The sequence below is a fragment of the Callithrix jacchus genome, chromosome X (genome assembly GCF_049354715.1).
Source record: "Callithrix jacchus isolate 240 chromosome X, calJac240_pri, whole genome shotgun sequence".
NCBI classification, from domain to species: domain Eukaryota; kingdom Metazoa; phylum Chordata; class Mammalia; order Primates; family Cebidae; genus Callithrix; species Callithrix jacchus.
The window spans coordinates 38434344-38450381 of NC_133524.1; the positions used below are offsets into that span (position 1 = coordinate 38434344).

General features: G+C 38.4%; 1 protein-coding gene across 1 annotated transcript in view; it reads left to right on the forward strand.

Moving 5' to 3' along the window:
- The first annotated feature begins 8711 nt into the window (after window positions 1-8711).
- Window positions 8712-16038, forward strand: part of XK (X-linked Kx blood group antigen, Kell and VPS13A binding protein) — a 48451-nt gene continuing 41124 nt past the window's right edge. Inside the window, exon 1 of the mRNA XM_035287813.3 lies at window positions 8712-9148. Within this exon, the coding sequence (XP_035143704.1) occupies window positions 8904-9148 (245 nt within the window). The 5' untranslated portion in view covers window positions 8712-8903. The remainder of the gene's footprint in view (window positions 9149-16038) is intronic.

The following is a 16038-nucleotide window of genomic DNA, read 5'->3' on the forward strand; positions in this document are numbered from 1 at the left end:
GGGACAATACCACATAAATAACTTTTAGATGATCTAGCTCCCCAAATAGAGTCCAGAAGTTCTTTCATATAGGCTGAATATAATAACCATCCTACATACAGAGCTTTATGGAACACATGCTGTTTTTATAGGCCAGGAACCCCTCCAAATGTGTTTGGTAAATGCTCCAAAGTCTCGCAGCTAGAAAAGGACAAAACAAGGATTCAAACCCAGGGTTGCACTTTCTAAGTTTATTCAGTATTCTAGACTAGAATATGGGGATACAATAGTGAACAAAATCACCTTTCCCTCAAAGCTACCTTCTGTTTCAATTTGCTATTCCTTTCACAATTCATCCTTGAGAGCTGAAACCTAAAGCACTCAGAACTGATACTCTAGTTCATTATCATATCAGTTCCATTTTTAGTAACTTCAGAAAAAACAGACCACTTTCTGGCTATCTGGCCTTTTAAGTTCTGATAGGTCTGATGATGATGTGCTAACCATTATGAAAAGACAACCCTTTTTGTGTGTCAAATCTAAGCAAAGACCATGTTTGGGTATTGTCTTTATGAAATGACATCTCAGTAAATTAGAAACAGGAATAAGCTTGTTTAGCACTTAAACCTGTTGATGAAACTTTTCATTTTCCTGAAAGAATTAGAGAATTTGAAAGATACTGTTCTATATTATTTTCCCAAGAAGGGGAAAAGATTGTTAAATTTTGTTGTAGGAAAGTGTGGCATGTCACTTCTTTTTTTTTTTTAATTGCATTTTAGGTTTTGGGGTACATGTGCAGAACATGCAAGATAGTTGCATAGGTACACACATGGCAGTGTGTTTTGCATCACTTCTTATTTAATTATTCAACTTGCCTCCCTTATCTATGGCAACATTTTTAATGTAGCACTTAAGCCTGTTGTCTCTTAAAGGCTACAGGGGCATTTTCACCACTGCTAGTATGACTTTAATATTATTTACTGTACATGGCATGAGTAATTATAAACCCTAACGGTAATGTTGGAAATGTTTGAGGATACATCGAAAGGGTCTCTCACAAATGGGGAGACTGCATTATACTTTGATAGCAGGACATTTTGGAAACCATTACAACTCTGTATTTGGTTTCATTAATGTAATTACATGCCATCTCTTCCACATGCACCCCAAAATATCATACATCTTTATTTTGCTCAAGCCTTTTTTAGTCATGGGCTTGTAGTCTTTTACTTCCACTTGTAACTTGATAACTGAATAGAACAGGGGTTTGCTGGAGTATATTTCCCTGTGCTTCTTTAGGTAATTGACTATGCTATTAAGATAACAGTATTTGCTTACTGATAACTCAAGAAACAGTCGTTTTCCTGGTCTGTGCTAAATTGGATCTCTTCCAGTGGCAGCTAATTTCTTTAACTTTTTGGACATAGTAAGATTTTAATCATGGTAATACTGAAATTGTTTTAAATTTGAAAGAGCAAATTTCCATAATTTCAATGAAACAAATGTGTTTGTGATTTCTAGTCATGTTAAATGAACACACAATTAAAAAGAAAATCAGTAGTGCAAAGAGCCCTGTGCTGGAAATCTCAAAACCTTGCTCTGCCACTTTTAGGGTCCACTGTAGTAGTAATAATAATCACCCTGTCTACTTCACAGGGTTGTTATAAAAGTTGTCAATGATAAAATGGATATAAGTGAGTTTTTAAATGTGCAGATCCTTTTTACACTTAAAAGGGATGCTATAATTTACCCACTATATACACAGAAAAATCATGCCCAGTTATGACTTCCAATAAGCATTTCAACCAAATAGAATCTCTATATGTGGATGTAGTGCTTGAGGTCTGGATGGATGGATAAAAACCAAGTGTACCTTTTTTTTATTCTACCACCAGTCCTGAGCACAGCATTTTGCCTCAGAACTTTTGATTCACCAGGACTTCCTGCATGGGAACAGATGGATTTAGTTCAGCAGCTCCTTTTAATGCAAGTATTTATTTTGCTTGCTGAGAACAAAGGATTATAGTGCCAATAACTCAAGAAAAGGAGCAGGCAAGCCAGGTCTGTAGAGAGAAAATGAACTGGAAAATAAAGTAATTCTGGGGTGAGTTTGATCTGCACTTTAAGTCTCAGAACCACGTGACATGTAGTAATTAAAAATATACCCTCAGTTGCATATTAGGCCTTCCTTTGCGGACCTGGCCTATTTATTTAGCACTGTCTCAAATTAATAGCTAAATGACTGAGCCTCAAATTTGCTGAGCCCATGTATTATTGGCATACATTTGGCAAAGAAAGTAAATGAGAAGGCAAGCAAATGGGTGATTGGGGGAAGCTTGCTGAAGCTCAGTATCTCAAAGTGAGTTGTGGACTCACATTTAATGCTGTAAAGAACCAGTCCATTCTTACCCATGAATTTTATTGCTTTCTGGAACCTCTAGCCCAGAACCACCCCTGATTCGCCAACTTCTCCTCTTTAAATATTATAGTTCATTGTGATGTTTTTTTTCCTGGATCTGCTTTATCATGTGACATCCTTTTGCCTGGGAGGGCAGGTTTTCTCCTTATCTCTTCCATCCATGTCTGTTCTTAGCTAAGAGTTCCAGCCTCAATAAGACTGGATTACTCTTTGGACAGAAGGGCAGACAACCTCAAGGTCAGCGGCAACACAAGTTGGGCCTAGTAGTCAGATTACAAGTGAGTGTGGCTATTCACGAGAATAGTGTAGTGGTGGCATTTATCCTGCTTCCCCTCCATAAATAAACCTGGTAATTTTATTTTTAATGTGACCAAAAAAAGTTGATGCTTCATTAAATGTTTGGCCCTCATCCATTATAATAAATCTCATACTGGAGGTGGAATCTCTCTCCTTGTTTCTTTAATTGAAAGTACTAATGAATTGAGGCCTGGCAGATGATGACTTTAGAGGTCTTTTTTTTTTTATTGTACTTTAGGTTCTGGGGTACATGTGCAGATCATGCAGGATTGTTGCATAGGTACATACATGGCAAGGTGGTTTGCTGCTTTCATTCCCCCATCACCTATGTCTGGTATTTCTCCCCTCCTTATCCCTCCCCACCCTCCCCACCCCCAGCTGTCCCTCCCCTAGCCCCCCCGACAACTGACCACAGTGAGGTTTTTGTTGTTTTTTGAGACAGGGTCTCGCTCTGTCGCCAGGTGCCAGGCTGGAGTGCAGTGGCACGATCTCGGCTCACTGTAACCTCCGCCTCCCCAATTCAAGCAATTCTCCTTCCTCAGCCTCCCGAGTAGCTGGGACTACAGGCGCAAGCCACCATGCCCAGCTAACTTTTGTATTTTTAGTAGAGACGGGGTTTCACCATGTTGGCCAGGATGGTCTCGATCTCTTGACCTCGTGATCCCACTGCCTCGGACTCCCAAAGTGCTGGGATTACAGGCGTGAGCCATCGTGCCTGGCCGAGTTTCTTTTTAAATTTGTTTTTCTTTCTTAAAACATTGAACCTTGTCATTTTTATCTACACTCTTCCACAAATGGCAAAGTCACTTATCTGCAGAATTCCCTGTATCTTCTTTTGCCTTTGTGTACCTGTTAATTACCCGCTCTGAACTGAATTTGAAAAAATTACTTAAAATAACCACATCACCCGTATTTTTGTTTTTGGGGGGATTGGTGAGTAATGTGGATTAAAAGAACAGACTATCCTCTCTTTTTTGTCTTTCTCCTCCCTGTCCAATACTGAGGAAGGAGAGGGAGAAGGGGGTAAAGATGCATGAGGCTTAACTATCCAGGGTTATGAAAACAGTTTGCAAGGACTTCCTGTTTGCTTCCCTTTTGGTTTTTCTTAGTTCCTGTAGGAAATAGTTTACCCCTCTGTGTGTGTGTGTGTGTGTGTGTGTGTGTGTGTGTGTGTAAGTAGTTGAGCAAAAGAGAATGAGACTGACTTAAGGAGAGTCGATATCTCATATGAAGCAAAAGCTGACATTTAGCTATTAGATAGATCTCAGTGAAAGGCTATGTTCAAGCTAAGTTGAGTAAGTTTATTAAACTTATTTATTAAGCTTGACTGAACTTATTAAAACTTCTGTCAGGTTGAAGCCATTAGTAACCATCTGTAGAAGACAACAGCCATGAGTTTCACAAATACAGAAGCAGTGTGTGATTTGAGCCACAAATGTAAACCACATATGCAATTTTCAAATTTTCTAGTAGCTACATCAAAAAGGTAAAAAGAAAATGATGAAATTAACTTTAATAATATATTTGACTTAGCCTCATATATCCAAAATGTTAGCATTTCAATATGCAATCAATATAAAAACATGAATGATATAGTTTACATTTTTGTACTGAATCTTCAAAATCTAGTGTGTATTTTGTACTTACTATATATCCTCAGTTGAAGTAGCCACATTTCAAGTGTACAAAAGCTGCATGTGAGTTAACTATTGTATTGGACAGTGCAGGGCCTACATCCCATACCTGTTTCCTAGTACTGATAAAGTCTTCCTACCTTCTGTTGTTGTTATGAGAGAAAATGGAAGCAGAGCCTTCCTATTACATGAGTGCTGCAATATTTCCCGAAATGCAGCCCAGCAGTACCAAGAGCTGCCCTGTAGGAAAATTGATTCTGTGATTAAATATGTTATGAAAGTTTTATTATTTTACCCCCTTTATAAGAATACATGGTACAGTAACTTATTAAAGATTGAGAAAACTACCTTGGGTAAAGAAACCTGTTTGAAGTTGTTTAGTTGTTGAGTTCTGGGTCTGTAAGAATCCTGGAAATTGCCACAAGTGTCTCTCCATAAGAAAACCTTTGTGTTTTCCTCTCTTTCTCCACTCCTTTTGGAGACCATTTCTATTTATCTTTGTATTCAGAATCACCTGAGAGCAAAAATATCTCTTGTTCTAGAACAACCACCACCTACATTGAAACCAACAGATGGCTTTAAAGTCTAGCACTTGGACATAGATCTTCAGAAAGTACTCAAATATATCCTTCCTCTTATTCTTTCAGAAATGGTGAACACTCTAAAAAGTTGTGGGGGCGGGGTGGGGGACATTTGAATGTGCATATGTGTAAACACCAAATACAGTTTCTTAAGTAGAGTAATGCAATTCTTGCTGATGCTTTATTTTTATATTTTGTGTGTGGTGTTAATGTACATTCTTAAATGTGTACTGTTCTTGTAATATGTATGAAGTAGCTGTGACATAGCAGTCAGTTTAAAAAAGATATAGACTATACCTGACTACTGTCAATCTATAATAAGTGATCTTTTTGCAACTTCATTTTAGTGGGGTCTCTGATGTCATTCCCATAAGTTTCATTTTAAAATCTATGCTTAAGTGGCAATTACCAATATAATTAATTCTGCATTGCAGACCACTGTATTTGGAAGACAAAGGGACATGCTCACACGGCACAGTGAAATCTTTTCCCACTTGGTGGTGGGTGTATGACAATTAATTAGGTCTGCCTTGGAATAAAAATCTGCTTCCTTATTGGGCTCTGATCTTTTCCCTGAATTAATTACAGTTATAGAGGAATACATTTTGTAGGCAGTTTTTCTGGGAGGTAAGGAATTGGTTCCTAGAGATGATCTTTTCACCATTGGAATTAATATTCTTTCATACTGAATTAATATTCTTAAGTATTAAAAATTTTAAAGACCGTAGGAGCAGTAGAATACCTATGTTCTTGAAAATGCAAAATGTAACATGAGTTACACATAGACTCTCTAGTAGTAGAAATGGAATATTCTAAGTGCAAAAGTTTCGCTTTAGAATCTGATAAGGAAGAACAGCCTAATCTTTAAAAAGATACATCTTTCTCAACTTTGAACATCTGGGGGAACTCTTCTTGGAAGTCCGAATTTTAGTATCTTGAATTTAATGGCTCTAAATTAGCAAACACTAAAAAATAGATTTTGTAGAATCAAATTATCAGGGGGAACACTTTGCAAAGTCCTGTACTTGGGAATATATACTGGGTCAAGCACCACATGTTAGTTTTGAAATCTGTATTTCCCAGTGAATAGAATTCACTCACCAAAAAGCTTTTTTGGCACAATTCACAATACTTACAGAAATATAATTGTATCATTGAAGAAAACAAAGCTCACCTTCCTAATGATACATTTCACAAACAGCACATTAGGGTAATTTCTTAATTACGAGGAGGTATAAAGAAATACTCTGTCAATATAGTATAACTGCTTATTTCTAATTGTATCTAGGAATGAATAACTACCATTTAAAGCGCTATTGAATTTTGAGGAACTGATCAAAGAATTACTGTTATTAATAAAATTGTACTATTTGCAATATATTTGCCTTGGCACAAATGCAGAGTTAAAAACATAAAATTATATTTTAAAATATACCAAATAATAGAGATTTGTTATTACTACTTTAAAATCTTACAAATTTCCATTAGCACTAAATTCAACACCAGTTATCTGTTATATACAAGTAAAATTTTGAAAGACTTGTACACAAAATGAAAGGCTTTTTAAAATTGTCTTTTTGCCAGAACAGGTTATATGACCTCTTGGTAATTGTTATATTTCCTTAGAGGCACTTTGAGGCTCTTTCAAAGACATCTGCAGCAATTAGGTCTAAATTTAGAGTAGAATATTCTGCCAGATATTTTACTATATCACAAAATGTCATGCTACTGTATTTTATAATAAAACCAAATTCTCAAGTATTCTGGGATGTTACATATTATACCAAAACATCTCTTTCTATAAATCTATTATAGTGTACATAATATTTTTTAAAATAATGTGTATTTTGGTCCTAGTGAAAAAATATAATGCAATACATTAATCTTTAGTCAAAACACATTGAGGTGTCTCACAGGGAAACTAGTAACCATAAACTATAAGGTATATATTATTCTCAAGGGCAAAATGACAAATGATAATACAGAAAGAGATGATCACTGGAGCAATTTAGCTGGTGTGCAGACTGAGTGAGCAAGTTGGCTGGTGCGCAGACTAAGAAGGATCAACGTGCAAATGCTCATCAGAATATAGCTTTTGTTATTGGTTGTTCCTGGAGGGGTTAGTACTAGGCAGCTGATATTGCTTCCCTTTCATGTGGGGTGTTTGCTCACGGCCCACTGCATGGTATAGTGAAATCTCTTTATAAGCAAGATAGAGTCTGAAGGTTAGAGATGCATCTTATGGTTTTAAAAACTGCTGTTACAATGTTCTAAACACTGTGATCTTTCCAAATGTGTTTTCTGTATTCGTTTTATACTGTAGAAAATAATTCGCTATAAACTGGACTTTATAGTGTTTAAAGCAATGTTATTTATTGGCTTATTGCCCCCCTTATAATACATTTATGTACAGTATACTTAATGTAAAACCTGTGATAATCCTTTGCCTTAAAATAAAATCCAATGCTAAATATTGAGTGTCCCAATTAATAATTCTAAGCTCCCAATTTTTCCTTTAAAGCTAACCACAGCATCAAGTAAAACATTACACAAATACTCTGTGGAGTGTTGCTGCTGATTCTGTATTTGTCACAGTGTATGTATCTTGGCCCAGGATATGGTGGCCTTCTGGGTTCTATAAATAGATATTAGTAATCCTTTTAGGGAAAGGGCCTGCTACCTCTCAGCTGTTGGCTGAATTTTCTCCTTAACTCATAAATGGATTTTCTCATGCCACATAAAAAACAGAAAGACAGCCCACCATGTTCTCTCCCTGTACCTTTTTTTGGTCTTGATTCCATTTGAATCTTTATATTCTATTGGTTTTTACATTATTTTTCCCAAATAGAAAAATACCAGAGATGCCTGAAGATCAAAATCACCCACTTTCAACAGGGGAAGAGATCTTATAATTACTTAAGTCCAATCCCTTTATGGAACCTGAGTTTTAGAGAGATTTAGTGGCTAGATTGAGGTTTGAGGGACAGGGGTGGGCTGAATACATCTTAATATCAAGAAGATGATGGAAAGTTTGATGGGTGAAAAGGAGTTGTGTTAGTCTTGGTATTAGCACACCAATAAGCAGAGGTCTGCCTTGGAATAAAAATCTACTTCCTTGTTGGGCTCTGATCTTTGCCCTGAATGAATTACAGTTATAGAGGAATACATTTTGTAGGCAGTTTTTCTGGGAGATAAGGAATTGGTTCCTAGAGATGATCTTTTCACCATTGGAAGCAATGCAGACCACCGTATTTGGAAGACAAAGGGACATGCTTACATGGCACAGTGAAAAGTGAAATCTTTTCCCACTTGGTGGTGGGTGTATGACAATATACTTGCACTTTGAAAAGCATATTGTGTGGTCTGGTTATTTTTTAAAGGACCGGAAACGCTGGCCCTTTGAAGAATCAGGCGTTTCCTCGGCCCAGAAAATAGAGTGGGCTAGAAAGGCGTCCCGACTCCATCCAATTCTTGGGCCTGGTGGTTGCAGTTTTTCAAAGGGATGTGAACAATTTCCCAAGAAACCGCCGGCCAAGGGACTCTAGGACCCAGAGGCTGCGCGCGACGCTCGCAGGCCCACGGTATCCTTTTGAGCTCCGGAGCCACGGCGTGAGGTGTCGGAACAGACAACGGTTCGCGGCCCGCCAGGGGACAGTCACCACAGAGACGCAACTGGCACTGTGGGGAGCAAGCGGGCGGGCGGCGCACGGAGCGCGTAGGCGTGTCCCGGCTGGGCCGCGGTGTCCGCCCCACCCCACCACACCCCAGCCAGGTCGGCCGCCCCCTCCCAGATCCAGCTCCAGAGCCGAGGCCGGTCGGCCGGGCCCGCGTGCCCTCGGCGGGCTGCGCAGAGCGCGGGAGTAGTTTGGGGCTGAGCATGCTGGGAGCCCCTCAAGCAACGGCCGCTGCCGCCGCCGCCGCCGCCGCCGCCACCGCCGCGACACAGCCACAGCCACTGCGTCCGCCCCCGGTGAGCGCCGCTGACGCGCGGAGATGAAATTCCCGGCCTCAGTGCTGGCGTCCGTGTTCCTGTTCGTGGCCGAGACAACGGCGGCGCTCAGCCTGAGCAGCACCTACCGCTCAGGGGGGGACCGCATGTGGCAGGCACTGACGTTGCTTTTCTCGCTACTGCCCTGCGCGCTGGTGCAGCTCACGCTCCTCTTCGTACACCGCGACCTCAGCCGCGACCGCCCGCTGGTACTGCTGTTGCACCTGCTGCAACTCGGGCCCCTTTTCAGGTGCGTGCAGAAGTCCAGAGCCAGCCCCAGGCCGTAACCCTCGTCCTCTGGCCTGATCCCCACACCGGCCCGAGTGGAGGGAGGCGGTTTTCCTGTGGAGACAGGTGGCTGGGCCCGAAGGAGGCCCGCCCTGCCCCTCAGCCCCATTATTCCAGTCAGGAGTGTGACGAATCATGGCATAATGGTCATAAACCTGGGGCACAATGCATTCCTGCTGGGTTCCCTCAAATGAAATAGCCAACATTCAACTGAATTTGACCGACAGAAATGGCAGTTTCTTGTGGTTCAGCCTCATTAAAGACACTGCTTTCTCTGGGGTCAAGTAGGCTCTGACAGGATTGGCTTCTGTGGTCACAAACCCTTGGGAAGTGTGTTCTAAGCTGTGGTTATGGGGACAGCATGTACAGGTGATTTAATTTTAATTTATCAAACACATGGAGCTTACTGTGTGCCAAGCACTGTTCTAAACGCTTTTCAAATATTCTCATAGGGAAGTCAGGAAATCCATACACCCTTCTTTTCTCTTGATGGTGTTATGAATATTATGGGATATGGGAACGTAGGGGTTCTAGAAATGTCTTCCAGCCCTGCCGAACTTATAAACATAGCCATTAAAGCTGGTGCACAGTGCACCATGAAGACAAAACTTGCTGTGTGTTAAATAAAGAAAAATTGTTAATGACATTTCTGGAAATTATTTTTTATTAACACAAAGCAAGTAGAAATATATGGTAATAAAAGAGACTGGCTTATCTAAGGAGTTTAAAATGTGTTGTTCCTTTCATCTCTATAAGAGAAGCAAAACAAAGGCTGTTCATCTAGATTAGAAATAAGTTTGTAATGCTGAACCTTAGACATAGGCGACAGACGAATTTGAAGAGATGGAAAGGCCAGAGAGACACCTTAGCTGCCAGAAAATTAGCTAGCCAAGGACCTTTTCGACCAGGAAATCTCTCTCTCTCTCTCTCTCTGTCTCTCTCTGTCTCTCTGTCTCTCTCTCTCTCACACACACACACACACACACACCTCGAGTAGCAAGATAAATTTTACAAACTTATAATATATAATTTTTGAGACAGGTTCTTGCTTTGTCAGCCAGGTTGGAGTGCAGTGAATATCATAGCTCATTGGCTCCTTCACCTCCTGGGCTCAAGTGATACTCCGCTCTCAGTCTCCAGAGTAGCTAGCACTTTAGGCAAGTGCCATCATGCCTGGCTGATTTTCTTTTTTTTTTTTTTTTTTTCTTTGTAGAGAAAGAGTTTCCCTATGTTACCTAGGCTGGTCTCGAGCTCCTGAGCTCAAGTGATCCTCCTGCCTGGGACTATCAGAGTTTTCCCTATGTTGCCCAGGCTGGTCTGGAACTCTTGAGCTCAAGTGATCCTCCTGCCCAGTCCTCCCAAAGTGCAGGAATTAAAGGCGTGAGCCACCACAGCTGGCCATAAAACTTTTGCACTTCATATTAGAGAAAACTGTTCCAGCTGACACACAGACTACTGACTTGTAGTTTACACACAGTCACAGCAAACTTGGTGAACAAGTTTCTCAGCCTCCAGAAGCTGCAGAACCCTAGTAATGAAAACAAACAGGTACACTGGCAGGAGTTCAGTGGGAAGTTGCTACTGATTTCCTGATAGCCTGGGAAGAGTCTGGGGTAAAAGAAAGGGAGAGACGGGAATTTTAAAAGTCCTGCAACCCGGAGCCATTTAGTGAGGAGAGATTTAGTCCTCCCTAGTCAAGTGAGTCCTGTGGTCCAGACAGTTTTCCCACTCAGTAAAATAAATGTGGTCTGACTTGGGCAGGGTAGTCATCATTTCTTAACCTTATCTGTGAAAAGAAAACAGATAATGTTTAAGTGGAGTAACAGTAAAGGGGGAAGTGACATTTCTTAAAAGCTTCTTGTGCTAGATAGTTTGGTATGTACTTACATGCCTCAATTCACTGAATCCTCACCATGCCATACATGTAATTGTCCCCATTTTGTAGGGCAGGAAAATGAGGCCTCAGACTATGTTCTCAAGGCTCCTTAAAAACAGAGTGGAGTTAATTACGTTCCCTATGCTCAGTGGAAGAGAGCAGAGGACTGTGTAGTACATTCTATCAGTAGTATCATTTTAAATTAAGAACAAGTTTGGTCATCTTGGCAAAATTAAATAACCACAACCTAAATAGGTATCCAAATAAACGTAATACCCTATCATTGCTACCATTTAAAATGTTTCTAAACACCAAGAGTAACCCAAGACAAAGCTAATGACATAATATATATAAAAACAGGATGACAAGTATAAACCTGAACTCAAGAAAACATACCGAGATGTTAAGAATAGTAATTTCTGAATAGTGAGGTTATAAGTGATATTAATACTCTGGAAAATATGTAAAACTATATAATAAAACAATTATATGCTTTTCTATATTTTTCCATTTTTAGAGTAAAAATATTTTAACTTTTTAATGGAAAGAAAACTTTTGGTGCTTTGAAGAAGTAACTTCTCAGCTATATATAAAGTTTCAACACTATAAAAATATCTATTTCCAGAAAGTTCTGAATGAACTATTGTCTTCTTGGAGCAAAAACAAAATAAAAGATAAAAACCAAAACAACAGGCAACCCCCTTCCACCAATAAAGAGTCTCTGATTCTAATGCAGCTGATTTATTTCAAGGAGATATTGGACCCATGACCTTAGAGCTGAGATAAACAAAATGTGGTTCCAAGTCTCTTAGATTCCAGATTAAAAGAAAAGCAGTTTGTTCTTGTATATTACCCTGACTTAATATCTTGCTGGAATTTCTTCCTGCTGACTGATTCTGTTTTAACTCTAAGACATCAACTTTACATAAAGATAAATATTCTTTCCCTCAAACAGAGGAGAGTCATGGTGTTTCTTACCCCCTTCCTTATGGATTAGATTTAGTAATATTTCTAAATTGTTTTTTTTGACAGTTTAACTCTTCTTACCTTTGGGTGAGTACTAGCCAAACTGATGTTTTTGCTAGGTAGATGCTGTGTTTGAGGGTTCATGCAGCACGATGGCCCAGTTAAACTGCAAGAGATTACACTAATGATTCTGGGCTAAATACTACTAATTAGGCTTTGCTCCTTCTTTTCTTTAGGGAGGCATAGAGAGAGCACCATATTTCATTTGTATCAGTCTTGTATTTAAAATGGTAGTTGCAACTTGTATGATTGTTTTGGCATTAAGCCTGAGATTGAATGATACAAACTTTGGATAATTCCTTGAATTTATTTATAATTTTAAGGAAAATCTTATTGTGCGTTAAAATAGATACTCTAGCAAACCAGAGCAGGGAAAAGATCTCTTACCCAAAACACAAAAAATTTTAAAATTCTGTTTACCATTCTTTTACATTTATTCTAATTTTCATAAATTAATTGGGAGGAATAAATATAATTGAGTTACAAGTTCAGGGATTCCCCTCATCTTTTTTTTATTGCTGGTATAGTGAGGAAAAATGGTACATGAAAAATCTGAGTTTATAAAATAAAGGCTAAGAAGTTCTCAAAATCTTTTCCAGAATATTGCAAATGATTCATCATAGTATATCCTTCTTCTATAAACTTTTGAAAGAATTTAAAGTATTAATAGTCTACATTTGAAGAGCATTTTTTTTCATTTGCAAAGTACTTTTACATACGGTATTTAATTTCATCCATGGTAAAACCATGTGAGTTAACTATCATTATCTTATTTTTACAGTCCAGGAATTGAGGTTCAATGAGATTAAGCAAGTAGCTTTTCAAAGGTTTTGCAGCATTTTCCATTTAACCAATTTGGGTTTTGTGTAGGCTTACAGAGCATGTGTGTCATGTGCAGATAATGCGGCTTATTGGAAGTTATAGTATTTCTTTGGAAAACATATTTTAATTAGGGTCTCTGATACCATGGATTATTTATGCTGGCATCAACATGCATGATTTCAGCTAAGGAATAAGCTCCTTCTGCTATGATGCTTGAAAAATGGGATATATGATGCTTGAAAATAGGATAAAGTGAAAAAGAAGGATCAACCTGCTGATTATCTGTATTGGGGTTGGCAAACTGTGCCCCACAGGCTAAATACCCTCATCACTTGTTTTTGTAAGTAAAGTTTTACTAGAACACAACCTTACCCACTGGTTTATGTATTGGCCACAACTGCTTTCATGTCGCAGAGACAGAATTGAGCAGTTGTAACAGAGACTATGGCCTGCAAATCATAAAATATTTACTCTTTATAAATACTTCACAGAAAAGTTTGCTGTCCCTTGGTGTACATGATACTGAAAAACTATCTTGAATATTCAATTTTGATAAAAGTATCTTAATTTCTGGCTTTATTTAGACAACCTCTCAAGCAACAAACCAAAAAAAAAAAAACAAAAAATAACAGATTTTGAGTAATTATGAGTCTTGCAGAATTCCAAGAATAGTAGTTTGTTTCTTATCAGTTTTCTTAATCAACCGTGGCAGGAGATCATGGAGCCTTTTACAAATGTGTTAAACACCTATGACTACATGTAAATGTCTGTGCTAATACAAAAGTCTCAAGTCTCACCTGGGAAAAACAGGCTCTTATAAGAGGTTCCACCTGAGCTTTAGGACCTTCTTTCATTTCCATCAAATGACCATGAAAGTTTTACTTTGTTTACAATTCTGCAGAATGCTTCCAGTTTCATACAGCCCCTTCCCTGGCATCAGGAAAATTGCTTTCTCCTCTCAACCCTCATTTAATTCATTCAGTTCTTAGCACGTGCTGGTATTTAATTTTTTTTGTTTTAGTCTTTCAAAACTCTAAGCTTGATTTTATTATGCAAGTAAGACATCTTTTGAATGACAGGAGAGCAGAAAACAGATATGCACAATGAGGCAAAGAAAAGCTCTAATTCGACTGCTCAGAGAGAACAATTCCTAATTTTTTTTTGTTGTATATACTTACTAATATTTTTATAATGGTATGCTGGTAAACTGTCTCTTGGAGAAAACAAGCCTGGATTTTCCGTGTTTGCTGATTTCTTTAATTCATATATTCCCATCATGATTATCAAGCTACCGATTGTTTAACAACTGGCTCACAAAATTCCTATTTAACAGTCTGCTCTCTTGAGTCAGCATGAGCCAGCTCAAACAGCCAGGTTGCTGTTTATATGTATGTGTATTTGTGTGTAATCTGTATATATTTTTATATATGTGATTTTCTTTTTACAGAAAGAAATGAAATTTAAAATATATGATTCTATTGTAATTTGCTTCTTTCACATGCCAAATATGGTAAAAATATTTAGCTTTGTCAACATAGTGAGATTGTTTCCTCACAAAAAACAAAATTAGCTGACACAGTAGCATGCATCTGGAGTTCCAGCTTCTTAGGAGGCTCAGGAGTGAGGCTTGAGGCCAGCAGTTGGAGGCTGCAATGAGTTATGATCATACCACTGCACTCCAGCCTGGGTGAGAGAGTGAGACAGACATTTTTAAAAATTTTGTATATTGGTATATGTACTTCTATACCATTGATGTTAAGGACTGTATAATGTTTCATTGAATTTATATATTAGGAATTATTTATTCTTTCATTTTGGGTACCTTTAGCGTATTCCCAGAATTTTTCTATTACACATAATGCTATGATTTAAATTGTTGCAATATATTTTCTTCTAAGTGAGATCATAGATGATAAAATATTTCACAACTAAAAGTGCTATATAAATATTAATTTTCATTATTTATTATTCTTATTGTGCATATGTCCCACTATCCCATTTAGATTGTGAGTGCCCCAGAATGAGGCAGGAGTATCCTGCTATCTGCATTCCTCACAGCACTTAGTAAATTGCATCTTCATTCATCTTATATTTGAGAATAAAGATGATTATCAGTTTATTACGTTTTTTTTTCTTTTTTTTTTTTTTAGACGGAGTCTCACTCTGTCACCCAGGCTGGAGTGCAGTGGTATGATTTCAGCTCACTGCAACCTCCGCCTCCTGATTTCAAGTGATTCTCCTCCCTCGGCCTCCTCATTAGGTAGGAATACAGGGGTGCACCACCATGTCTGGCTAATTTTTGTATTTTTAATAGAGATGTGGTTTCGCCATGTTGGCCAGGGTGGTCTCAAACTTCTGACCTCAGGTGATCCACCTGCCTCAGACTCCCAAAGTGCTGGGATTACAGGCGTGAGCCACCACGCTCAGTCAGTTTATTCTGTTTTCTAATCCTTGTTTTGGTCAGTGGTCCAACAGTGTGAAGTTGCTAGGCCCTATACAATCTCAGTCATTAATTTGAGTTTTCCTTCAGAGAAAATTCAACTGGACATGCTTGGGATTGAACTCATGGCCTGAACTTCATTGACATTATTTCCAACTGAAAAAACTGGTCTATATGGTTTTACATGTTTTCATGTAATATATTAAAGTATTCTTGACCCCGTGGGACAAAATGTACTATACAAATCAACCCCCACTCCCACACCCCCACACATTATGCACCTTCTTTGCCCTAGCAACAAATGAACAATGGTATTGATCACAACATAAGTCCACTTCAAACTCACCAGAAAGGTTCCTGCATTTCCTCTCTTACATCAAGCTTTATTTTATTATGTCAAATTATAAATACATTCTAGTTGCTATAGTTCCCTCAGGGTAAGAGTATAAAGTAAACATTATAACATTAACATTTAATGAAATAGATAAAGCCATTAAAATCTTCTGGCAGTATCATAAGGTTGTTATAAAAGTGCATGTTAGAGGATGGACAAAAAGTCCTTTAACAAGTTTTAAACCTGAGACCATGAGCATTTTTCTTACTCTTTAGGAAAACACATTTTTCCTCCAGAATTTTATTATGAAAATTTTTAAACACACAGAAGAAAAGCTGAAGGAATTCTATAGTG